Consider the following 27,905-nt stretch of genomic DNA (forward strand, 5'->3'; position numbering starts at 1 on the left):
GAGCTGTAGAGTCTGAGCAGGTAAAACAGCCTTCGCCACTCGCCGTCTTCGTTCACCTGAGCACCTGGGCAATCTTAGGTTGTCTGGAACGGCCCTCCTCAGTTTAGTATCGCCGGGCCGGAGGAAAAGAGCTCCGTGACCCTGAAGAATATTCGCGATTCAAAAATTATTTTACCGATCCTTGATCAATATTCGAAACTACTCCACTTATTTGTGAATATTTATTTATTATCTTGAATTATTGCGTTATCAGTGAGCAGTGAAAAGCAGTCTTGTGTAGTTTTAATCAACTCGAGTCTCAGTAAAAAATATATATTGAATAGACTCGTACTATAAGTGTTCATGTGCCTCGTAAGGACTATTTCTTGAGAAGGAGGTGAACGCACCGGCTAATGTAAGTCTATTTATTTATTGTAATTTTTTTTTATTATTATTATTATTAGTAGCAGTAGTATTGAAACGGTAAAAAAATTATCTTACTAATGGTCATTATTAGTGAGTAAATAAATAAATTTTAATTAATTAATTATAGAGAATTAAAGTAGCGAATTTGTTGTAACGCCAGGAAATTAAAATCTATAATTAATAAATACATGAGGATTTTTTTCACCCACGCTTTGTGGTTTTTCTTTGTGTCGCATGAGTAAAATCGTGTATCCAAGGCCGAGGATATCTGTATAAAAGTAATATATATATATGTACATATATATATAAACGAATATAATATGTAGACGTGAATTATTGTGAAATGATGGAGGTTGGTTGGTTGGTTGAGTTTTGTAAAGCGAAAAAGGAAGTCTTACTGATGTGAATGTACTGTCATGATCATTTAGTTGTATATATATGTATGTATATATATATAAAGTACGAAGGTAAAAGCTAAAGATAAAAGTAGTCTTTTGTAGGCAGCATTATATTACGCGGCTTTAAGGTGGGCGAACGGATGCACAAAACGCCTATTTAACGCATACTTTACACGGAAAAAAAATAGCTCTTAGAAATATATTTTCTTACTACAAGAAATTTTCAATTTGATGAATTTTCGGTGGAAACATTTCAAGATTTCAAGTAAAATCTTGTTCTTAAGCGAAGAAATCGCAGCTTAGCTCAAAATATGATCTGCTTTTTTGAAGCAGTGGAAAATTTCGGTTTTCTGTCAGGAAAATCATTTTTCCATGGAAATATGGAAAATAGTAATTTGTTTGATTTACTGCTTTAGAAAATATTGTTTTTACAAAAGCTATTTTTTTAGTGTATTCGAAAGTGTAGACTAAATGATGTCTAATGTTTGTAGTCTTGGAAACTTGGGAATGAAAAAAAATATATATGTATAAATTATAAAACAATCGCCACACCCTTTGGTCCATTACATACCTGTGCGTTCGCGTGGAATCATCAGGGATTTTAAAGTCTTACATTTCTTGGTTGTAATGCAGTTGGAAAATTAGAAAGGCATTATCTCATGAATATATATGGATGTATATATAAATTTATATTGTAGTGAATCAAAATATAAATATATATGGTAATGATATATTTTACAAAAGAATTTTTTTGTCGAAGAAAATATATAAATAATTCTGTAGGATTTCGATTTGAAAAAGTATGCAAATGTAAAGATTTTCAATGTCCACGTGTTTTAATTTCCTGTGACTGTATCTCGTCTCGGTCGACGAACTTCATCAGCAATATGTGCTGTATATAAAAGAGTGGAGGAAAAACACGCACGATCGGTTGCAAGGTGTTTACTTAAAAATTATTTTTTTTTATGTTATATATTTGTGATATATAATAAATCGTGAGCCGTGAGAAATTTAACCTCAAGCTGTTTATGTAGATACTGTTTAAAAATTATGCGTACTTTCTATTTACATTTTTTTTTTTTTTTTTTTTATGAATTTTATGTAATTAATTTATACATTTTTAAATTTTGTAAAATAATATGATAATTATTTTATCCAGAGTATTAATAAATTCGAAATAAATATATGACTTCTAGATAAAGGTTTAGAATACATAGGATTTGATATTGTTGATTACTATAAATGGTGATAGCATTTTAAAGTTCGATAAAGTTTAAATACTGGTATTTTTCTCACTAATCTTTGTGAAATTTCTCCCGCGGCTTTCTCTCCGCGACTTAAAGTCCGGTTCTGGTTAGTCTACTCGTTTTGTACTTATACTAATCCACGGCTCAATATCATAACTATATAAAAGTCATAAATTACACTGAAATATGTTTTTTTTTTTTTTTTTCAAAATTATTCCAATAGAAGTCAAAAGTATTTATAACTCTGGTCAACAGACAATTAAAAATTTTTGATTTATTTTTTCAACGAAGCAGTTGCAAAAAAAAATAAACTAAAAATATGCACATTTAGAAAATTTTATAAACTATAAGTGCAATTTTTCAGAATATTTTTTTTTATCTTATATAGTTTAAAAAAAAAAATCCAAAAATTTTATGCTCAATTCAGGACATCTTGAATATTTGAAAAAAAAAAAAAATCTTATAAAAAATAAATTGAGCGGTAAAATACAAATTTATAAACGAGGGAATGACGACTGAAGTGATTATTTGAATAATTGTACGGGAAAAACTTGTTTGATCAATGTTAATATCAAAAAACTTGTTAAGCCGGACGATATCTTGGTGATACGGCTCTACGATAGAAAGCTCAGATCTTGACCTTTGTATGTAAAATTTAATAAATATGTCGACTAATAAATATAAAAATTTTTTTTTGCTCGAAATGACAAAGAATGAGAGGAAGGAGGAAGTGGGGCAAGATAAGCCTTAACAAATCCTTGTAAGGTAGCGGAAATTATTATCCGTGTTTATCACGACAATGAAGCAACGGTTCTTTCAGCCGTTCGTGATTATGTTTTAATCGATTACGATTGTAATCGATTTACCGTTTCGTCATTGATATTACATTTGTCATATGAATCTACATACTGTTGTATTCCTATTACAAAATTTTTTATATGATCATAATGCAAGTTTATTTACATTATTTTATTATGTCACGTCATAAATCCCACGGGCATGAATAAACACAATTTTTTTTTTTTTATTAATTAAAGTCATAGCTGAAATTTTTTTAATGGGGAAAGAAAAAAATTTCTAATGAAAATTATTACCTCTATTCAAATTTAAATTTAAATGTAGATTTTTTGGCGCCAAAAATTGTTTGCATTATTTTGAAAAAAAAAAATTTTTTCAGTTTTAAGAAATTTTTTTTTTTTAAATTATCCCGCAAAAAGTCATTAGAAAAACTTAAAATAAATATTATTAAAAAAAAAAAGATTAAAACCGCAATGGCATATAATTATGAATATGCCTAGTAAGCAATTACACACACGGGTTGAAATGTCCCACTTTTCTACCTAGATGTGTAATGTCCTATAATTATTAAGCTAAATAATGAAAAGAATTTACAACAGAATGTTAATTGTCAATGTAAAAAATGAATTTGAAAAATAGTTAGTACCGTAGTAATTACCGGTTGTTCGAGAGATTAAAAATGTCAGTGATACTGGAAGAAAATAAAGACGAGGCGGAGACTTTGCTAACCGTTAGTTGCAGCTTCAAGCTTCAATACAAGATGGAAAATAATTCAGCTGATGGAATGCACGAGTTATTTAGTCAGCTGTATTATGTATGCAACTCAAACTCGGAACATTGCAATCTGGGTTAAAATTACAGCCACCACTTCACTGAGTTTATCTATTTCGTTCTGCAATAAAAACTTCAGTGAGTTTCCGAGTGCAAATAAAATAATTTATAGCTGATGGAAAATAAAATGCTTAGATAAATAAAATAAATTACAAAAAAATATAGTAAAAAGTACTATAGAGAAATTCAATGAACCAATCAATGAAATTGTCGCAACACTCCCCGAGGCTTTAGGTCGTATTCCATTGCTATTTACCCATTGTTCGAGATAATTAATGTCCGATAAAAACGCTCACGTAAAATATTTTTTGTATAATTTATCTTTATATTTTTTGCATTATTTTTAAATATTTTTATTTGCCATTTAGAGACACCAGTACGTCAATATCATAAATTTTCACAAGAATTCAAACATCTCGATAAAGAAAAATTTATTGCTGGTGATAAAATCCCATGTTTTTATAAAATAACAAGTTATTTTTTGTTTCACACACTCGATATATATTTGAAACAACTATTTTTAAAGTGATTATAAACTTCCATTTACAGACATAAAAATTCAATCCAAAATTTTTTTAAATTTCAAAAATTAATTATTTCGCTTTTTTTAATTATTTGAAAAGTAAATTTTTGCCGCCATCTAATTACAATAATTTTTTGTCAAGAAAAAAAAACCGGCACCATTTAAATTTTTTCAAAATTCCCGCGTGAATTTAAAAAAAAATAATCAGTATTGGATATTTATTTTCCGAGTTTAAAAACCGAAAATAAGTAAAACCATACATCTGCAAAATTACTATATATATATATATTTTATATAATTTTCAAATGTTATGACAAAAGTATTTACACTTCAGATATAGTCTGCAGTGAAAGTTATTTAAACTTTGAAAATGAAACAATGTTATAAAAAATTTATAAGAATGGCTAGTTAAGCTACATCATAGGGGATTAAATGTTTAAATGTAGTTCAGTCGGTTTTGCTAATCCGGAAGTTAAATTATCACAGGCGTAATCACCGTTCTTTGGCCTAGTATTCTGAGGAGCTCACTTACATACTCTTAGTGATAAAAGCTTTATACACATATGCATATCTACATGCTCATGTGTGCGCACACATACATATATGTACATATAATTGTAAAGTGAAGGTGAGTATAGGCAGCGATAAAATGTTTTCGCGCCAAATTACAACGTTGATATGACTTAGCAGGTAAATAAAACGGTGGATATGGGTATATTTAAAGTCATACATAAAAAGTAATACATAATCTTGGTATGGTTTAACGTGTCTACCAGTACCGACACTATAACCGAGAACCTGGGAAGTCATTGTTCGCTTTTTATACAACCGTTATTGCCCACGAGCTAACGGACTATCCGAATACCACTTTCTACACTATTCAGTACTTATCTTCTAATTTTAGTTTTATTTATTTATTTTTTTTTTTTTTACTTATATAGCGTACGGTGTACGGCACAAACTCAATTATCTTTTCATTTCTACGTGAGTGATCAGTCGATTTATCAGCGAACGAATATTTTTTATTTGTTTGAAAATTAAGTTTTCAAGAGGGTTTTGATTATTAGAAGTAGATTAATTTTCACCTTTGAAGGATTAGTGTACGGAAGTTAACTCAAGGCTTCATATAATACGAACGAGTTCGTCATACCGGTTTCTATGGCTGATGGGGGACGGGAAAGATGAACCAAGTCAAGGGGGACTCGATACTTATTTTTATATATTTTTTCATTTGTAATAGTATGAGGAGCTTTAAAGCCATATTATTACCGTTATTTACTTATTTGTTGTTAATTTTATACCGACAGATAAAAATATGATGCGCCATTTTTTAATTTGTATATTTTGATATTTGAAGAATATCAAAAATTTTTTTGAAAAATGATATTTTTAATATTTTTTAGGAAATTCCAAAATGCCCCTTATTAAAATTTTTAAAGCTCATATTGATACCGAGTAGTTGGGAATTCAAAAAAAAAAATTAGTAAAATAAATGAAGTAGACTTTTTTCGAGCTTCATTTTGAGTTTTTTCCTTTCCCCTGTCTGATGTCGATAAAAACATGTGTTATGTTTTTGCGAATTTTATGAATCACATCGAAATCCTTAGTGTCCAAACAGGTACTTCGAGTGTCCAGAACCGGTAGTTCTACTTTGCTAAGCATCAATTTGATGAAATTATTTAAAAAAGAGCGAAATAAAAATTTAAAAAGAAGCCCAAGAAAGAATTGAAGCTGCTTTTGATAAAAAAAATTTTCGACTAGTGAAGCATATGAAGATGTAGTTCGTGACAGACAAGTTATGACTTAATACCTACGATCAATTTATTTGGCGGTCAATTTAAAGTGATAGAAAATATTATCGAATTATCAATTATTAAATTTTAGATTTATTACTCGATTAAAAAAATACCGCGGCCTGGATTCGAACCAAGAACCTTCGAGTTAACTAGATAGGCATGAATTTTATTCAATAAGGCCTAAATTTATCCAAAATCACACTGAAATCGTAGAATTTTATCAAAAGAGACTGAAAGCTGACCGAAAGCACGCCGAAATTTTATTATTCGTAATAAAAAGGCCGAAAATCGACCAAAAAATTGAATCATCTTATTTTCGATTTTTTTTAGAGTCAATTGTCAGCCACTTTGCAGCCTAATATTCACTGCCTCAGTCACTTTTCGGCTGAGAAGAAATTACGTATTTTTTCGACTCTGTATTTTGAAATAGATCTTCCAAATACTAAAAATAATACATTGAACAAAAAAACATAAATGTATGTATGTACATATATATTTTAAGTTACTAAGTCTCACGCGATTCGTTCCAACTTATTCACTTCCATCACTTGGCGAGAAAATATGTATGCGAACCGCACGAATAAACAATCCGTAATTTCTTATTATCATCATTATATTACCAAGGTACTTTATAGTGTGATATAAATGTATAAAAACAATGCTTTGTATTATTGCAATATTGCGAAAAATTTTATTTCAACGGACGACAAGTTAATCGCCGCGGATGGGCAACTTTCGAGATCAACGACAATTATTTTGTTACCGTACTGGCTTCCCACGAACGCTACACAACTATAACTATAATAACAATAACAATAATAAATATAGGTATTATACTACAGAGTAAAGAAAAAAATATACATATATATAATAGTCATACTAGAATATACAAATGAGGTTTAGTTAAATTGCCTTGCGTCACTATTGTTGCGTACAAAAATTCCATGTGGTTTTAATAACCAGCCATCCTTTTTATCAGTCTATCACTATTATTTAATAATTCTCATTCTTCTCCATTTCTACGGCTGATAAATTTTATTAATCAAAGTCAGAGGCATCAAAAATTTATTTATGCCAGAAAAGTTATCAATTATTTATTAAACTATTGATGGGCTTCAGCGCAATCATTTGTATCGCTAATGAGATAATTTAATATATTCATCTATATTTATCATGTTTTTCCGTTATACTGAACGTAATTTGAACATATATATATATATATATATATATATAGCTTAACAATTTTACCGATCAGAAACCGTAAGGAATTTATTTTAACCGGATGATAGAATGCCGATGAACAATATGACTCATAAATATAATAAATTATAATATACTTATTAAAATACCGTAATATTATTATTATTTATTTATTTAAATGTATGAATATCTACTTAAGTATTCATTTAATAAATTAACAATTGCTTGAATAAATTTTATTCTTTTCTTCAAATCAATTTTTTTATTTAAAAATCCGTGACTATAAACAAGTAATCGATCTTATTGAATAATAAGCGAATCTATTGATTTCATGAGAAAATGTTTGAAACAAAAGTTGTAGGAAATTTAATTTCCTACAAAAAAGGTCCTTAGACTTATTAACGTATCTCTGATTTTTCTAAAGTTATGAGTTAAATAAATATGAAATCAATTAATTTATATATATTCTCGTACTTCAAAGCGCATTTACTCCGAAATAATTAGATGTATGTAAAAATGTTATGACACACTTTTTATAGAAAATTTAATCAGCTACAAAATAGTTTATATGCATTTTTACGATATCTGTGTTGGTTTAGCTGTAATTATCGTTTTTTTACAATAACATGAAGTTTGTAATAAGGAAATATAAATTTTTAAAAAAATAAAATCGACGGGCAGTGAAGTGGCTTGAAACTGCTAGTACACAATAAAACAAGCTGGAAGAGATCGAGCACGTACTTAAATTACCTTAGAAACACTGCCGAGAATATATGTACAAAAGGTCTGGTATATAAGAGACCGGTTATTATACGTCTATAGGGATGACGGACTAGCGGTGCATCCGACCCTGCAACCGACCTGTCCGACATCCTCTTTTTCTTAAAAAAAAAAACCTTTCGGGCTCTACAATAATAACAATACCAATACCGACCACATCAACAACAAATCCTCAGAATTTCTCATTAAACCGTTCCCACATCAGCCCTCGATCTTTAAATTGACCTTCAATTTTTAAAATATTTTTTTTTTATGTTACAGAAAAATGTTGATAAGAGCAGTGGCGACCATTTGGGTCGCCGTACTCTTGTGCCATCTCCAAACAGCATCGTCTCAGGTAATTGATTTATTAATTACTTAAAATTTTTAATATAGTCAACTTTTAATTATTAATTATAATAAAATTAATACTTCTTTCAATTTTTACACCCTTTCAATTTTATCTTGCGCTAAGCGAGACTGAGTTGACGTATCCTTACTTAGTATTTAAAATCCGTATTGTAATTATTTATTTCCTAATTACGGAAGTTTGTCATGAGAAACAAAATATTATTTAACGCTACCAGATTTGATAATTTTATCTTACTACCTAATCACTATATATATATAAACAAAGTGCAAAGTATACAACATATAATATACATATGTATAAAAAAATTAATATCAAACGTGGTAACTGCAACAGGTGAAAGCGAGACCACGAGACTTTATGCACATATTATATATTACACATATGCCGAAGTATACTGAATTTAAAAACTCGGCCGGAAATTAATAATACACGAGATTTTTATTCTCTTGTATTAAAGACAGAATAACTACAATATAAAAAATAATAAATTGCGCAGATAAAATTATATATAATGAATTACTATATAAATTTATATCATTTTTATTTTTCATTTCAAATTTTCCCTTTTATTTAATTTTTTAAAAATTGTTTCTCTATTAAGAATGTACTAATATCGAAAGCGAGCGTATAAGCTTGGACATGAAAAAAAACGTTAATAGTAATTTTTTGTAGCTTAGTACGTTTATTCACTTGCTCTAGCCTTTTTACCCGAGGTTTAAAACGTAACATTAACCGTTGCATTGCGTTTTGTACTTAACTCGTACTCTTATGCCTGTGGTTCACTTGCAATGTGTATGTATTTTTATTTAATACAATTGCGTATAGTACTCGCACTAAAGACAAGACTTGAGTTTTGTACTCGATCTCGTTGGAATGCATCAACAGTTGTGTCACTGTAATTTCATTCCTTTATTACAAAATTTTTTTTTTTATATACATTTTTCTATCTATTGAACTTTCATTTTTATAAATTATTTTTAAGTCGCGGCATAAGCAAAAGAAGACACCATTTTTGACAGATAAAAAATAATCCATTGATTCAATTTAAATCGTCGCCCATTTTACCTCCAAGTCAATTTTTCCAACCTTCAATTAAGAATTCAAATAACGGAAAAATTTTCAGGATTCTAAAGTTAGCTGACGTCTAATAATTTTTTAAATAATGATCATTTATAAAAAAAAAATATTTTTAAAAAATTGCACCTCTAGATTTTTTAATTTTCTACATGTGCATTTTTTTAGTTTTTTTTTTGTCATCGATTTTTAAAAAAAAAAAAATCCGAAAATTTTTAATTATCTGCTAACTAGAATCATAAATTTTCGAGTGGCCATGTTGCCCCAGATAATCTTGCCCTACTTTTATTTAAAAACCCCAAACATTTTTTAACAAAAAAAAATTTTCATTGTTTTAAAAATGGTGTCTTATATATTTTTTTCCCCTAGTTTATTATTTTTAATTTAATTTTATTAACTATTATTTTTATTCAACAGGTTTCCAATGTCTTCACCTGTCCAAATGGTAAGTTATTTTACCTTTGACATCTCCTCCTCTTCCTGTTCTTTTATGTACAATATAAAGAAAATACCAGACCCTAAAGTTCTATGAACCTGTACCGTGTACCTGTACCTCTACTTAAACCTTGACGGGCAGTTTATTTTCATTCTTTTTTATTTCTAACTTGAGAAAATTTATAATATATATATTATATACCGACACATTTTTCTAGAAACTTGAAAAATTATTTTTCCCAGGGTTTTTTTACAGAGGAGCCTCAACTCCATTTTTATTTCCAATGGAAAATAAAATGCAGTAAAAAAATATATTACATTTTCACATTCTAGAAATTTTTTTTTTTATGAGATTTGAGATAAAATGTAGTCCTAAATTTAAAATTTAAAAGTCTAGTAAAGTATGTTTTAAAAATTAAATAGAAACGGAAATTAATTACTAATTAATTACCATAAAAAAAGTGTAATTTAAAAATAAAAAAGTTAAGAAGGAAATAATGAGGAAGAAAGCATCGTGTATCGTAAACCATCAGATGACACATATAAAATCAAAGAATGTAGAATAGTCATTAAAGAATGTCATTGAGAAAGAGGAACTTAAAAGTAGGAAATGTAATGGAGCCAAGTTAAGAGTTTAACGAGGCTGAATCACATCAAACGCGGATCAAGACGACTCAGTGAATAAAGACAGAAAGAACAAATATATAAATTAAATAAAGAAAGAATGAATTCATAAAATGGACACAGTTGACTACATATAACTCGGTTTTAAAACCCAACTCTAACGGCAAAAAAACAGTATCTTCACTACACACATATATTTATACATACAACGCAACCTACATTATTGTTCACTATATAATATAATAGCATATAACACCTTCGGAATAAAAAAAGTAGAACAGAGTTGTCAAGCGTGCGAATTATCATTTTTTTTTTTTTTATGTTAACGCAACCCTGTGTACTATTGTTATTAATTAACTAATTATTCGTAACATTACATATATTACATACTTGTTCAAAATTACATATATATATGTATGAATAAAAATTCATTTTTTCTCATCACTCTAATTAACAAACGTCTTATATAATTTTATTATTAAAATTATTATCCGTGTACTTTTTTAAATTTCATTATTTATTGTTTGGATATATTCTTCATTCAGTTATAAAATAACGTACCCAAATTTTTTCAATTAACAAGTGTTAAATTTTTTTTTTAATGCACAAAAATTACAAGTGGACTCGGAATAATTGAGGATTTTATTTCAATCCGCGATCGCTCTGATTCGGAATTTTAATTTTAAAATAAACTCCCCTCGGAGTGAATTTTACTCCTGATTTAATCCGCGTTCACTCAGCAAATTTTTTTCAGTTTATATTTAATGCCGAAAAAATGATTGCAAAGTCTCGAGATCTGATGAAAACTCAATTTTCGAAAACCAGACCGAAAACAATAACTTTGCTTTTTTTTTAAATTTTAAATTTTCGCGGGAAATTTAAAATTGAAGATTTTATAGATTATGACCTTTAAGATTGTAGGTTTAAGACTGATAATTAAAAATAAAATTTTTAACGGGTTAAAGAATGGATTTAAAATTTTTTTATCAAAAAAAGTATGAGAAAGAAGAAGAAGAACGACATTCTTTAGTGATGAGTCGGTATGACGGTCTATAGTAAAATTCGCTGCATCAAACTTTCAGCAGCATCATCATTATTGTGTTGGTCTTTAAATCATTAAATTTCATTATTCCCTCAGGTCTTAACACGAATTACTTTAAAACTCGTGATTTTATATCGGGCTGTAGTTGCGGTCTGCTGAGCGATTGATTAAAAATTTCAAAATTTTATACATATGAGAGATAAACAATGAGGAGAACTGTAATTATTTACAGTAAATGAAAATTTTTAGAGACGATGAATGGATTGGAAAATAGTTATGTGATTACTAAAGAGTAGAGAGAGAGAGAGAAGCTGCAGAATGTACCGTATGCCCAGTTGACCTTTCGAGAGAAGTAAAAGTCTTTATGTTGAGTGTGAGGCTAAAAAAATTACAGTGACGTAATGGATCGAGTATTGGCGGAGTGTTTATTAATATACTATGCGTTTGAATATTTTCTCTTGGTATTTATTTAAATTTTTTTTCAAATACCTTGACAATTTAAATTTCACTTTATTATTTATTTACAATGAGTACTACGAGGAAATAAAAATTTCTTTTCGTTAATTACCATTTAAATTAGGTACTAAAATTATTATTTACCCCCCCCCCCCCCATTATTCCCAACATTTAATTTATTTGAATTAAAAATAAATTTTTTAAAAAGCGCGCGAAAATATTCAAATGCCAATAATTTGAAAATGTAAAAAAATAAATACAGTAACAAGTAAATATTTAGCGGTAGAGTAAATTGTTTTGTATCCGTTATACATCATACAGTCTAGAGTATAATTATTTCATTCATTCAGTCATTGGAAAAAAAATTACGGTGATATAAATATTAGTAATTAATAATATAATGATATATAATTATTTTGTTTGTAAAAAATAAATGAAACTGTCAAATGAAGCATTATTGGGTTATTGTGTCCGTAACCCATTTGCATTAAACAACAGACAATATGAAACTAAGTATATGTATATATACAAATGTAAAAAGACATAAATAAGGAATAAAAGAAAAGAATAAAGATGCCAAAGTCGAAATCGGCATTTCACCTCCTCGATTTCTATCCACAGCACGTGAGACTTATAAAATTCTACACTGTGTGTGTGGTATACCTATAAAATATGAAAATACACATATATATGTACACATTGACAAGCTTTTGTGTGTTATATATACTCATCCTTTAGCTCGATCGCGTTTACTCGTGCGTCGCACTAAAAACGATCGAGGTCGAGACTTGAATCGAGACTTTCTGAGTCTCTTTTCTCGTTTTCTCTGTCTTTCTGTCGTCTACGTACGTCAATATACACATATATACGTAATAATGTATGAGTATGGTATATGTAATGGGTCACTAGCCGCCTTTCGGAAGAATATTCCTAACGGTCGATCACCTTTCTCTTCATCACTGCCATGTATTTTCTTTTATACTGTATATAAATATATATACATATATATATTAGGGTGGCCCAAAAAAAAACTATTTTTTTAACTTCACTATGAAAATTAAAAATTTCAAAAAAGGACTTTCAGTCCGATTTTCGAAAATCGAGTTTTCATCAGATCTCGACCTTTGAGGTCTTAGGAAATTATTCTGCCTACTTCTGGATGATCGTCCATGTGTGGGTGTGTGCAAGTTTCTGTCTTACGATATCTTTCGAACAAATCAACCGATATGAGGGTCATCGAAACAGATCTAGAAAAATTGTTGAGGTTCTTTTCTTAATCTTTAAGATCGAAGCGGGAAGTTTTGGGGTTGACCTGCAGGATTAACCGGTTTTCAAATTTATTTTTTGAGTCTCATATTTTCCGAACACCTCCAAAAATCGGCTCGATAAAAAATTTAAAAAAAAATTGCTCCAGAATATCGAAAATTTGAAAATTATCGAAGATTTCTTTCAAAACTTTTTCATTCTTCGCGTGTATATACTTTTCCATCTTTTAAATAAATTCATATATTTTATTTTCAATCGCTTCTTTATATTTAACTTGTCTTAAAGCCTAATTATCATGTTACACTTGATGAGAATGTTAAAAAAACCCGCCGTCAATTTATTTTCCTGCATCGTCCTACCCACAGTATGCTTTATTTAAATTTCACTGGTATTGACTTTATTCCCGTTTCTCTTATCATATTTTAATCACGCAGGTTGGGAGCTCAGAGGAATATATTGCTATAAATTTTTCAACATCAAACACTCATGGGAAAAAGCCGCTGAATTATGCCGAAGGTTCGTTGAGCGACTTGATATTTATTTAAATTGCCACAAAGTAAGTGAGCCATAGCAACAATTAATTTTTTTTTTTTTTTTAATGTAGATACGGAAGTGAGTTGATGGTGGTTGAGTCATACAGTGAGAATAACATGTCTGCGAGTATTGTAGGAAAACATTTAGACAAGTATTGGCTAGGTTTGGCCTCTCTGGATGATTTAAGGACAAATACATTGGAGTCTGCTGCAGGAATGCTCGTTTCTCAATATGCAGGTATTTATTTATTTATTTATTTATTTATTTATTTATTTATTTATTTTTTTTTTTTTTTTTTTTTTTTTTTTTTTTTTTTGAAAAATTATTTTTTTTTGAAGACTAGACGAGTTCAAAATTATCCGTAAACTTCTAAAATTTGATGTCTACATATTTTAAAATTTAAAAAAATTTTAGCGGGAAATTTGAAATTTAAAAATTATTTAATACGGTCTATTATAACTATTATCGAATAACTGCGATAAGAATGAAATTCCCATGGAATAAAAGATAAAATCTAAATTATTATGACAATAAACTTTTTTCTCATTACTTCATGCTCATTTTGCTCGAATTAAAATTTATGAAACATAATATGTCTAACTATAAAATAAATAAATAAACCGTCTCGCTTTTACGATTTCGTTTTTTTAATTACTTTTATCAGGATGAAAATGATTGTTATTAAAATTGTTGGTGTGTTTAAGATAAAACGGGATAGAGTTTAAATACTATAGATATTAAAGAGAGTATATATAAATAGGTATATATTTAATTGTGAGGATGATACATTGATACACGTAAACACGCTATTTAAAAGCGGTGATCGTATCGAGGTCGCGGAAATGCGGAACTAGCATTTGCGTTAGTCTCGATGGCACCAAGACACACTTTTCTCTATTCATTTAATTTATATACTTTTATCTGACAATTGTGGTGCCGTAGACTATAGATATAATAATGAGAAGTGAGATTCACGCGAGCTTGAGGTAATCCCGGAAATTTGCATAACTCTGCACTCACTTCCTCTGTCTCTATTTATATAATAATTTTAAAAACTCACTGAGTACATGAATAATTAAAATTTTCTCAAAATATTTTTTTCTACGACTCTCAAATTATTTTTAAAATTAAATGTCATTTTTTAAATTTATTTAGACTTAAAATTTTCTTGATGGCCCATTTTACCCCCCTCGACCTTCGAATTATCGTGAAAAAAATAATAGTCTTATTGGAATGATTGTTTTCAGGTTTCTGGGCTTCGAAACAACCGGATCCAAAATCAGGTGAATGTGTAGACTTTGCAATCACTGATGATCAGCAACAGTCGTGGGAACTGACAACATGTGAATCATTATTACCGTTTATGTGTAAAGCAAATGCATGTCCAGCAGGTAAAATAAATATAATTTAAAAAAAATGAAATTATCTATTGTGTGTTATATGAATAAAAATTTTCAGGATCATTTCATTGTTCGAATGGCAAATGCATAAACTCTGTGTTTAAATGCGACAAACAAGATGACTGCGGTGATTATTCCGATGAAATAGATTGCCCGAACAATTGTCAATATTACATGGCAAGCAGCGGTGACGTTGTAGAAAGCCCGAATTACCCGCATAAATACACACCGCTGAGTAATTGTAAATGGACATTAGAAGGTCCACAGGGTCACAATATTCTTCTGCAGTTTCAAGAATTCGAAACAGAGAAGAGTTTTGATATCGTGCAGATTTTAGTTGGTGGACGGACGGAAGAAAAGTCTGTTAACTTGGCAACACTATCGGGAAAAGAAGAGTTAGCTAATAAACGTTTTGTGTCAGCATCGAATTTCATGATAATTAAATTCAGTACTGATGGATCAGTTGAGCGTAAAGGTTTCCGTGCGTCTTGGAAAACTGAGCCGCAAACATGTGGTGGAATATTACGCGCTACACCTCAAGGACAAGTATTAACATCACCAGGATATCCGCAAAATTATCCAGGTGGTCTTGAGTGCCTGTACATCCTCCAAGCTCAGCCGGGTCGAATCATTTCCGTTGAAATTGAAGAACTTGACTTGCAAACCAATCGTGACTACATTCTGGTGCGTGACGGAGAGTCGCCGATGAGTCGTCCGATCGCTCGTCTAACCGGTAAGACCCAAGACAACCCTACAGTCATCATATCAACCAGCAACAACCTCTACCTCTACTTCAAGACCTCATTGGGCGACTCACGTCGTGGTTTTAGTATTCGCTATACTCAAGGATGTCGCGCTACAATTGTTGCACTAAATGGCACCGTGCAATCACCTTCTTACGGTCTTAATGATTATCCCAATAACCAAGAGTGTCTTTATCGTGTGAAAAATCCAAAAGGCGTTGCTCTGTCTCTGAAATTCACCAACTTCAATGTTCACAACACGGACTACGTTCAAGTCTACGACGGATCAAATACTAATGGTCTAAGACTGCACTCTGGAAATGGTTTCACTTCCAACACACGTCCAAAAATAACTCTGACTGCAGAAAGCGGTGAAATGCTTATAAGGTTTGTTTCTGATGCACTGAGAAGTGCACCCGGATGGCAAGCAACCTTCTCTGCAGACTGTCCTCATCTTTTACCAGGTGAAGGTGCTTTGGCAAGCAGTCGGGATACCGCATTTGGTACAGTAATAACTTTCTCGTGTCCTCTTGGTCAAGAATTCGCTACGGGTAAGCCGAAAATTACAACTGAGTGTTTACAAGGTGGCAATTGGTCAGTAACGTACATTCCTAAATGTCAAGAAGTTTATTGTGGACCTGTCCCGCAAATAGACAATGGATTTTCAATTGGTTCATCTAATGTAACATACCGCGGACTCGCGACTTATCAATGTTACGCAGGTTTTGCTTTCTCATCAGGACGACCGACTGAAAAGATTTCTTGTTTGGCTGATGGGAGATGGGAAAAGAAACCCTCGTGTTTAGCTTCACAGTGCGCTCCATTGCCTGAAGCACCCAATGCTAATATTACGATTTTAAATGGTGGAGGTAGAAGCTACGGTACCATTGTAAGATTTGAATGTGAACCCGGTTACGTTCGTACTGGCCACCCGGTTATTCTCTGTATGTCAAATGGCACATGGTCAGACAATGTTCCAACTTGTTCACGTGCCAAGTGTGCAATTCTACCAAATCTGAAGAATGGTTTTCTAGTAGACACCACCAGGGAATATTTTTACGGAGATGAAGCACGAGTACAATGTAATCGTGGCTACAAGCTTACAGGATCAAACATAATAACCTGCGGAGCAGAACAAAGATTCGAAAACGTTCCTTCGTGTGAGGATATAAACGAATGTGCATCAAGTCAGTGTGATTTAGCGTCAACTGAATGTGTGAACACACCTGGTGCTTTTGCTTGTAAATGCAAATCAGGTTTTAGTCCCGCAATGGACTGCCGGTTGGTTGGCGACTTGGGTTTGATCAATGGCGGCATTCCGGATGAATCTATTACAGTAAGCAGCTCAGAGAATGGATACACTAAGAGTGGAGTGCGACTGAACAGCGGAGACGGCTGGTGTGGTAATGATTTGGAACGTGGTATGAATTGGGTAATGATTGATATGAAAGCTCCGACAATTATCCGCGGATTCCGAACCCAAGTTGTCGCCAGATCGGATAGTAGTGTCGCATTCACTTCTGCAATACGTATTCAGTATACTGATGATTTAACTGACGCGTTTAAGGACTACACTAACCCTGATGGAACGCCTGTTGAATTTAGAACTGTTGAGCCAATTCTGTCCATTTTGAACCTACCGGTTCTCATTGAGGCAAGATATATAAGGTTCCGTATTCAGGATTATGTAGGAGCGCCTTGTATCAAGCTTGAAATGATGGGTTGTACGCGACTTGAGTGCACTGATATTAATGAGTGTGCTAACAATAATGGTGGATGTCATCAAAAGTGCATCAACAGCCCTGGAAGCTATTCATGTATGTGTAACACAGGCTACGAATTGTACAAAGGCAATGGAACGGCCGGATTCCTGATCGCTAGATCAGAAAATGGCGAACGAGATGGCGATTTGTATCAACGTAACAAAACATGTGTGCCAGTAATGTGTCCAAACTTAGCGGCTCCGGAAAATGGAAAAATATTGACTACCAAAGACCAATTCCATTTTGGAGACGTCATTAAATTCCAGTGTAACTTTGGTTACGTTCTCGCAGGATCCTCGGCTGTTATTTGTACGTCAAGTGGAGCTTGGAATGGAACGACGCCAGAGTGTCAATTTGCCAAGTGTGTATCGCTGCCAGATGACAAAAATGAAGGTCTTTCGGTGATCAGGACTGACGAGTCAAGTGTTCTGGTACCTTTTGGACAAAATGTCACATTGAAATGTGGTAATTCAGGACGTTATTTACGTAACACTGCTACTGCTGGCTTCAGACAGTGTGTGTATGATCCAAAACCAGGTTTGCCGGACTATTGGCTCTCGGGATTCCAGCCAGCATGCCCAAGAGCTAACTGTGGAAAACCTCTATCAACTCCTGGTGCTGAGTATGGACAATATGCTGATACTAAGTATCAGTCATCATTTTTCTTCGGTTGCCAGGATACTTTTAAACTCGCGGGTCAAACTAATCGCCATGACAATGTAGTACGTTGTCAAGCAAACGGAGTGTGGGATTTCGGTGACTTGAGATGCGAAGGACCAGTCTGTGAAGATCCTGGAAGGCCGAGTGATGGTATCCAAATAGCTCGAAGCTATGAACAGGGTTCTGAAGTACAATTCGGGTGCAATCGTCCGGGTTATATTCTTATTAATCCACGTCCTATTGTTTGTCAACGCGAACCCGAATGCCGGGTTGTTAAACCACTGGGTCTTGCATCGGGACGTATTCCTGACTCAGCAATAAATGCCACATCAGAAAGACCTAATTATGAAGCTAAACATATCAGGCTTAATTCTGTAACAGGTTGGTGTGGGAAACAAGAACCATTTACTTACGTCAGCGTTGATTTGGGTCAAGTTTTCAGAGTAAAAGCAATTCTGGTCAAAGGAGTTATTACTAATGACATAGTAGGGCGGCCCACAGAAATACGGTTCTTTTATAAACAGTCTGAAAATGAAAATTACGTCGTATATTTCCCGAATTTCAATTTGACAATGCGTGATCCTGGTAATTATGGTGAGTTAGCGATGATTACTCTACCAAAATATGTCCAAGCACGTTTTGTTATTTTGGGTATTGTCAGTTATATGGACAATGCGTGTTTGAAATTTGAATTGATGGGTTGTGAGGAACCAGTAGTAGAACCGCTACTTGGGTATGACTATGGCTTTTCACCTTGTGTTGACAATGAACCGCCTGTTTTCCAAAACTGCCCTCAACAACCAATTATGGTACAAAAAGGATCTGACGGTGAATTACTGCCAGTAAATTTCACAGAACCGACTGCTGTTGATAATAGTGGCAGCATAGCACGTTTAGAAGTAAAACCGCAGAGTTTCAAAACGCCAATAAGAGTTTTTGAAGACACGGTAGTTAAGTATGTGGCGTTTGATTACGATGGAAATGTCGCTATTTGTGAAATAAATATTACAGTACCCGATATAACGCCGCCTAAACTAAGTTGCCCACAAAGTTATGTTATTGAATTAGTTGATCGTCAAGACAGCTATACAGTAAATTTCAATGAAACACGCAGACGAATAAATACAACTGATGCTTCAGGAGCAGTTGCAGTGACATTTTTACCAGAACGGGCAGTAATTCCTATTGGAGGATTTGAAAACGTCACTGTCTATGCAACAGACTCAAGTGGCAATCGTGCTTCGTGTCACTTCCAAGTGTCAGTACAGGCAACTCCTTGCGTCGATTGGGAACTCAAACCACCGGCCAACGGAGGGTTGAAGTGTGCACCTGGTGACAAAGCTCTCCAGTGTATCGCGACCTGTAGATCGGGCTACCGATTTACTGATGGTGCGCCAACGAAAACATTCACTTGCGATCCGATCAAACACTGGTCCCCAACATCCGTCGTTCCCGATTGTGTTTCAGAAAATACCCAACAAGCAGATTATCATGTAATAGCTTCAGTAACTTATCGAGCTAATGGGGCAGTTTCCAAAACATGTCTTCCTCAGTACCAAGACTTGATGGCACAGTATTATATGGGATTGAATAATATTTTAACGCAGCGTTGTTCGGCAGTAAATGTAAATATGAATGTTTCATTTATACGATCAATGCCATCGCTATTGGAAGAAAACGTTTTGAAGATGGACTTTGTCTTGGTAATTGTACCAGCAGTACGTCAGCCGCAGCTGTACGATTTGTGTGGATCAACATTAAACTTGATCTTTGATCTGTCTGTGCCACATGCCAGTGCAGTAATAGAACCGCTGCTGAATGTCTCTTCTATAGGCAACCAATGTCCACCACTTCGTGCTCTCAAATCATCAATTTCACGCGGCTTTACTTGCAGCATCGGTGAAGTTCTTAATATGGATACTGCAGATGTACCAAGATGTCTTCATTGTCCTGCAGGAACTTTCGCAGGTGAAAAACAAAAGATGTGTACATCCTGTCCGAAAGGATTTTATCAAAATAGCGACCGTCAGGGTTCATGTTTACGCTGTCCATTTGGTACTTACACCAAAGAACAAGGCTCTAAAAGTATTGACGACTGCGTACCAGTCTGTGGATACGGAACATATTCACCTACTGGTCTAGTACCTTGTCTAGAGTGTCCAAGAAATAGTTACACTGGTGAACCACCAATTGGTGGTTACAAAGACTGTCAAACTTGTCCAGCAGGTACATTTACATACCAACCAGCAGCACCAGGACGTGATCGCTGTCGACCTAAATGTGCACCTGGTATGTATTCAGATACAGGTCTTGCGCCTTGTGCACAGTGTCCTAAAAATTTCTATCAAGCTCAACATGGTGCTACCACTTGCATGGAGTGTCCTACGGACATGTACACTGATAAGCCAGGAGCGACAGGTCGCGAAGCATGTAAACCAGTAACTTGTACTGAGTCGGTTTGTAAACATGGCGGACTATGTTTACCAATGGGTCATGGTGTCCAATGCTTCTGTCCGGCTGGATTTTCCGGAAGACGTTGTGAAATAGACATCGATGAATGCGCATCACAGCCTTGTTACAACGGAGCAACTTGTATCGATTTACCCCAGGGATATCGATGCCAGTGTGCCGTCGGCTATTCGGGTATTAATTGCCAGGAAGAGAAATCTGATTGCGCTAATGATACTTGCCCAGAGCGTGCTATGTGCAAAGACGAACCAGGATTTAATAATTACACGTGTTTATGCAGATCCGGATACACTGGTGTTGACTGTGACATAACGATAAATCCATGCACTGCAGCCGGAAATCCGTGTAACAATGGTGCAACCTGTGTGGCATTACAGCAAGGTCGTTATAAGTGCGATTGCTTACCCGGTTGGGAGGGCCAGAGTTGTGAAATAAACACTGATGACTGTGCAGAACGACCTTGTTTATTGGGCGCCAACTGTACGGATTTAGTTGCCGATTTTACGTGTGACTGCCCACCAGGATTTACGGGTAAACGTTGTCATGAGAAAATCGATTTGTGTTCAGGCAACCCATGCTTAAATGGAATTTGTATCGACAAACTGTTTCATCATGAATGCAATTGTCATCCCGGATGGACAGGCGCCGCTTGCGAAACAAATATCAATGAGTGCGCAAGTAAACCTTGTAAGAATAATGGCCAGTGTCTTGATCAGATTGGTGGGTATACTTGTACTTGTGAACCGGGTTACACGGGTCAGCAGTGCCAACACACTATTGATGATTGCGCCTCAGAACCGTGTCAAAACGGTGCTACTTGCATTGATGAACTTGACGGTTTCGTTTGCCAATGCAGGCCCGGTTTTGTCGGTTTACAATGTGAAGCTGAGATCGATGAATGCTTAAGCGATCCTTGTAATCCAGTGGGTACAGATCGTTGCGTTGACTTGGACAATAAATTCCTGTGTCACTGTCGCGAGGGATACACGGGTGAAATTTGCGAAGTTAATATTGATGACTGTGCTTCGAATCCTTGTCTAAATGGTGCTACGTGTCGCGACGAAGTAGGTGGCTACAAATGTGTTTGTCCTGAAGGATGGACTGGCAACACATGCGAGCAAGATGTAGGAATGTGTCTAAACAGACCATGTCAAAATGACGCAATGTGCGTCGATTTGTTCCTCGATTACTTCTGTGTGTGTCCTTCAGGCACTGATGGCAAGCAATGTGAAACAGCTCCAGAAAGATGCATCGGCAATCCATGTATGCACATGGGAAAATGCCAAGACTTTGGATCAGGCTTAAACTGCACATGCCCAGATGATTATACAGGAATCGGTTGTCAGTATGAGTATGATGCTTGTCAAGCGGGTGCTTGTAAAAATGGTGCTACTTGCATTGACAATGGACCTGGATTCATGTGTGTCTGTCCACCGGGCTACACAGGAAAGACTTGTGAAGATGACATTATTGACTGTAAAGAAAATTCATGCCCGCCTTCTGCCACGTGTATTGATTTGACCGGAAAATTCTTCTGTCAATGTCCATTTAATTTAACTGGTGACGATTGCAGAAAATCCATACAAGTTGACTATGATCTGTACTTTACTGATCCAACGAGAAGTAGCGCTGCACAAGTGATACCATTCTTCACAGGTGCGCAGAAGAGTTTAACCGTCGCAATGTGGGTGCAATTTACTCAGAAAGATGAAGCGGGAATATTTTTCACATTGTACAGTGTTTCGTCACCTCATGTGCCGACAAATCGACGTGCGATGATTCAAGCTCACAGCAATGGAGTCCAGGTTTCTTTGTTCCATGATCTTCAGGATGTTTATTTGCCGTTTAGAGAATACGCTACCATGAACGACGGACAGTGGCATCATGTAGCAGTAGTTTGGAATGGAGATAATGGCGGTGAATTAATTCTGATAACAGAAGGATTGATTGCCAGTAAAACAGAAGGATACGGTAGTGGAAGAAGCATACCACCTTATGCTTGGACAGTTTTAGGAAAACCACAAGGAGAAAATACAAAGGGCTACACTGAATCTGGATTCCAGGGACATTTGACCAAAATACAAGTATGGTCTCGAGCACTGCACGTGACCAACGAAATTCAGAAGCAAGTACGTGATTGCCGAACTGAGCCGGTTTTGTATCCAGGTCTCGTATTGACCTGGGCAGGTTACGACGAGACTGTTGGAGGTGTCGAGAGAGTTGTTCCTTCACACTGCGGACAACGAATCTGCCCACCTGGCTACGGAGGTTCTAAATGCCAACAACTTGAAGCAGACAAAATTCCACCAAAAGTTGAACATTGTCCTGGAGACTTGTGGGTCATTGCCAAAAATGGATCGTCAATTGTTAATTGGGATGAGCCTCATTTTTCAGACAATGTTGGAGTGGTCAAGGTACAAGAAAAAAGTGGGCATCGATCTGGACAGACTCTACTATGGGGAACTTATGACATCAGTTATGTTGCTTACGACCAAGCCGGCAACTCAGCCAGCTGCAACTTCAAGGTTTATGTTCTCTCGGACTTTTGTCCAGAACTTGCAGATCCCATTGGAGGAACGCAACTGTGCAAGGACTGGGGCTCAGGAGGGCAATTCAAAGTCTGCGAAATATCTTGTAATTCAGGTCTTAGATTTTCTCAGGAAGTTCCTAAATTCTACACATGCGGCGCCGAAGGATTCTGGCGCCCTACCAATGATCCTAGTTTGCCAGTTGTTTATCCCGCTTGTACGGCAGCAACTCCAGCACAGAGAGTCTTCAGAATAAAAATGAATTTCCCTACATCGGTGCTGTGTAATGAAGCGGGTCAAGGTGTCCTTAAACAGAAAGTCCGAAATGCTGTCAACGCACTGAACAGAGATTGGAATTTCTGTTCTTACTCTCTAGAAGGTAATTTGAATTAATTTATACCAAAAAAAGATATATTAAAACTCAATAATCTTTTTTAGGCACCCGGGAATGTAAGAACTTGGACATCGACGTCCAGTGTGACCACAGAGCACGTGTTGCCCGCGAAACTACTGATGACGACGGAGGAATTTACACGATTTCAGCAGCCGTACCAGCTGAACCGTAAGTTTCTTCATACATTTCATAGTTGTTATTATTTTTTTCACCTATTTTAAGACCTTAAATAGAGCTAAATAATTTTTTACTGTTATTACTATTATAAATATTAATTGTTTTACTCAGAACGAGACACGCTCGTCAAGGAAGTGATACCTATCAAGTGGAGATTGCATTCCCTGCAATAAAGTAAGACAATTTGCTGCGCGAATTAGAAAAAAAAACAACTCACTCATCTACCGATTACACAATAATACACAAGTCAATTAAAATTTTAAAATAAGTCCCTCAAATTATCGGAACGTTTATTTGCACGTTTACTAACTTAATAATTTTTAAAATTGTATAGGGACGAGAAAGGGTAAAATAGGCCAAAAATTTTTTTTAAATACAACGGGGCAGTATGGACACTAAAGGGTAATCTGGGCCACTAAAAATTTATAAAAAAAAATTTCAAATTTCCAATCAGTCCTTCGAATTTTTTTTAATTTTTTTTTTCATCGCTGGGTATACTGTGAAAAATTTTGACACCATGTACTCATTTGGTGACTCAAAAAAAGTTGAGCTTTAATACTTTGAATTTTTTTTTATGGCCTAATTTACTCTTTCTACTTATATATATATTTTAGGAACAACATAAATTAAAATATACATTGTAATTAACATAAATGTCATATAAGATTAATTAGACAGGAAGGAGATAACAATATGGTGGCTTGTTTTTAACGGCGCCAACGCATAACGGCTGTACATAGCAATAGCATTAATAATTAATAAATTATGTTTTATGATGCAAGAGCTTTATCATAAATATTAATACCGTATAATAATAAAAGATAAATTATTTTCACAGTGATCCGATTCAAAACACAAACTCGAATGAACGAGCAACGGTACACAGTCTACTTGAAAAATTAATTCTCGAGGAAGATCAATTTGACGTAAACGATATTTTACCCAATACTGTACCAGATCCAGCGTCACTGTTACTGGAATCCGACTATGCTTGTCCCGTTGGACAAGTCGTCATGGCACCTGACTGCGGTAATTATTTATAAAATTAATTTTTAGTTTTAAAAAATAATTAGCTAATTAATAAATTAATTTTATGAACACTAACAGTTCCATGCGCGGTGGGAAGTTACTACGACGAGTCAACAAATAAATGTGTGTCATGTCCAGTTGGAACTTATCAAAGTGAATCAGGTCAGCTTAAATGTAGCAGCTGTCCAGTGATAGCCGGAAGGTCCAGCGTTACAATAGGACCAGGAGCACGAAGCGCGGCCGATTGTAAGGAACGTTGTCCAGCTGGTAAATATTACGACGACGCAGCTGGACTGTGTCGTAGCTGCGGTCACGGATTTTACCAACCGAATGAAGGAAGTTTTTCATGTCTTCTTTGCGGACTCGGTAAAACTACGAGAACTGCCGAGGCAGTGTCTCATGAAGAGTGTCGCGATGAGTGTGGATCAGGACAACAGTTGGCAGTCGAAGGTAAATGTGAGCCTTGTCCACGAGGTACTTATCGAACCCAGGGAGTACAGGCTGCTTGCCAAGCCTGTCCGCTAGGCAGAACTACACCCAATATGGGATCAGCAGCTGTTGAAGAATGTTCACTGCCTGTTTGTGAACCCGGTACCCATCTCAATGGCACATTGAATGAGTGCATACAGTGCAAGAAGGGCACTTATCAATCAGAACCACAGCAAACCTTCTGTATACCTTGTCCTCCCAACACCAGCACCAAAGGACCAGGTGGTACCAGCAAAGCCGAATGTACTAATCCATGTGAAATGAGTGGAGAAGAAATGCACTGCGATGCCAATGCTTACTGTCTGCTGATACCAGAGACCAGCGAATTCAAATGCGAGTGCAAACCTGGGTACAATGGCACTGGGTCTGTTTGTACTGACGTCTGCACAGGCTACTGCGACAACGAAGGAGTCTGCATGAAAGACAGTCGTGGGCAGCCTTCTTGTAGATGCAGCGGTAGCTTCACTGGCAAACACTGCACCGAAAAATCAGAATTCTTCTACATTATTGGGGGTGTTTCTGGAGGTATTATACTTATTATTTTCATCGTGCTCCTGGTATGGATGATTTGCGTCCGCGCAAGTAGGAAACGCGAGCCCAAGAAAATGATAACACCGGCAACAGATCAAAACGGATCGCAAGTTAACTTTTATTACGGAGCACCGACGCCTTATGCTGAATCAATTGCGCCCTCGCATCATAGCACGTATGCTCATTATTATGATGACGAGGAAGACGGCTGGGAGATGCCCAATTTTTACAATGAGACTTACATGAAAGGTAGCAGTCTATTTATTTTTTTTTTAAATTTACGCGGTAGTTTGTCATGGAAGCTTGGATTTAACTAATTTTTTTACAGAGAGTCTACACAATGGAGGTAAAATGAACAGCTTAGCTCGTTCAAATGCCAGCATTTACGGTACCAAGGATGATCTTTACGATAGACTGAAACGTCACGCGTATCCTGGGAAAAAAGGTGAGCTTCAAATAGCTTTTACGAATTTATATGAATTTCCGCATAAGATTCATAATTTTTATTTCAGACAAAAGCGACAGTGACAGCGAAGGTCAGTGACCAAGACAACAAATGACTTCGTTTATGCATCTCAATGACTGATGATGATGTCTATTGATGTCTTCCGATTCATTTTAAATTTATAAATTTAAATATTCATTTTATTTTTTTAAAATTCATTTACGACGGGGGTCGTACATTAATTAGTTTTTTATGTACGACTTAAGTCCTGAAGTGATGATTTAAATTTAAATATAAAAACAATCAGGATCATTACTTTAGCACCAATCCGTCGACTTGTTTTTTTTTTTTTTATTTACTGAGTCTCTCCTAAGCTATGGACTGAGTGAATCGAGTGAATGGAATCATGAGTGATAAATTTTTTTAAGTTTGTTTATAATATTTTTAATTTAATACTCACTGATGATTATTATTATTAAAACTCTTTGCATCAGCAAGCGAAGTTTTTATATATTCTTTAATTATAGAAATATAAAATTAATTAACCGGTGCGAGAGAGATTTGTGTACTTGTACTCTATTAATTATTATTATTATTATTATTATCTCTCTATAATAATTATAGTTACTATAGATATTTTAACGAAGAAAATTTATATATATGAAAGACATTGTTATAAATATATATGTTATTGTAATATACTTACAAATAAGCGTTATAATTATTTACAAAAAAAAATTATGAAAACATATTTCTATTTTTTTTTTTGTAATATTTACGGTAACTATTATTAAGTAAATAAGTTTGTAAATATTTCAAGAATTGATCTAACATATAAATAAAACAAATTATTACATCTTAAAGTGGTTTTGTATTTAGTAATTATTTTTACTCCTGTCTTTATTACTGAGTCAAAAATTTAAAAAGCTCGGATATGTTTAAGCAAAAATAAATGTTAAAAAATAATAATAATAATGATTTTGTTGTAAATAATTTTTTTTCCTGAACCCCAATTTGATCCTTGCTGATAATAAATGGAAAAAAAATATTTTCAAGGTAAGAAAATTGGTTTTCACCATCTTGTGTAGTGGCGTTAAAAACAACTTTTAGAAAATTAAAAAACGCAAAGTCACCTTAAAATTAATTGTTTAAAAAATCAAACTTTAGGTGAATCGTATGATTTTTTTTTTTTCATAAATTAATCGCCATTTATTTTCAAATCTTATTAAAGTTGTTTTATTTAAAATAAAACATTTTTGGCGCGTAAAATTTTGTTTTAAATTTCTTTTTTGACATAAAAAATAAATAAGGAATTATTAAAAAAAATAAAAACTTACATTTTAGACACACGATGAATTAATTTTTCTCGATCCGGAAACGAAATTTGAATAATTTAATAGTTGTTCATTTAAAATATACTAATTAAAATTATTCACACAAACACTGATAATCACTCCATTATTTATGAACCACAATTTGTAATTTAAAAAAAAAAAAACTAAATTCTATTTTTAAA

At 34.0% G+C, this 27,905-nt stretch overlaps 1 protein-coding gene across 3 annotated transcripts; it reads left to right on the forward strand.

Moving 5' to 3' along the window:
* Nucleotides 1-27,078, forward strand: LOC103571768 (uninflatable-like protein). 3 transcript variants are annotated; one of them, XM_008550051.2, is made up of 13 exons: nucleotides 1-394; nucleotides 8,240-8,315; nucleotides 9,822-9,849; nucleotides 13,662-13,743; nucleotides 13,832-13,998; nucleotides 15,009-15,152; nucleotides 15,220-23,703; nucleotides 23,763-23,886; nucleotides 24,007-24,069; nucleotides 24,734-24,924; nucleotides 25,003-26,193; nucleotides 26,273-26,389; nucleotides 26,437-27,078. In XM_008550051.2, the coding sequence occupies exons 2-13, from the start codon at nucleotides 8,244-8,246 to the stop codon at nucleotides 26,442-26,444; spliced, it is 10,671 nt and encodes a 3,556-aa protein (XP_008548273.1). In that variant the 5' UTR covers nucleotides 1-394; nucleotides 8,240-8,243; the 3' UTR covers nucleotides 26,445-27,078. The 3 variants fall into 3 exon arrangements, with proteins under 3 accessions (XP_008548273.1, XP_008548272.1, XP_008548274.1); XM_008550050.2 differs by having other exon boundaries at nucleotides 26,457-27,078; XM_008550052.2 differs by lacking the exon at nucleotides 24,007-24,069 and having other exon boundaries at nucleotides 26,457-27,078.
* Nucleotides 27,079-27,905: the final 827 nt, after the last annotated feature.

Source organism: Microplitis demolitor, chromosome 10 (assembly GCF_026212275.2).
Source record: "Microplitis demolitor isolate Queensland-Clemson2020A chromosome 10, iyMicDemo2.1a, whole genome shotgun sequence".
Lineage (NCBI taxonomy): Eukaryota > Metazoa > Arthropoda > Insecta > Hymenoptera > Braconidae > Microplitis > Microplitis demolitor.

Excerpts from the sequence above, each read along its gene's own strand:
- LOC103571768 (XM_008550050.2), top strand. The coding sequence starts at position 8,244 with ATGTTGATAAGAGCAGTGGCGACCATTTGGGTCGCCGTACTCTTGTGC. Across the intron at positions 8,316-9,821 it reads TCCAAACAGCATCGTCTCAG|GTTTCCAATGTCTTCACCTG; the intron begins GTAATTGATTTA and ends TTTATTCAACAG. Across the intron at positions 26,390-26,456 it reads CGCGTATCCTGGGAAAAAAG|ACAAAAGCGACAGTGACAGC; the intron begins GTGAGCTTCAAA and ends TTTTTATTTCAG.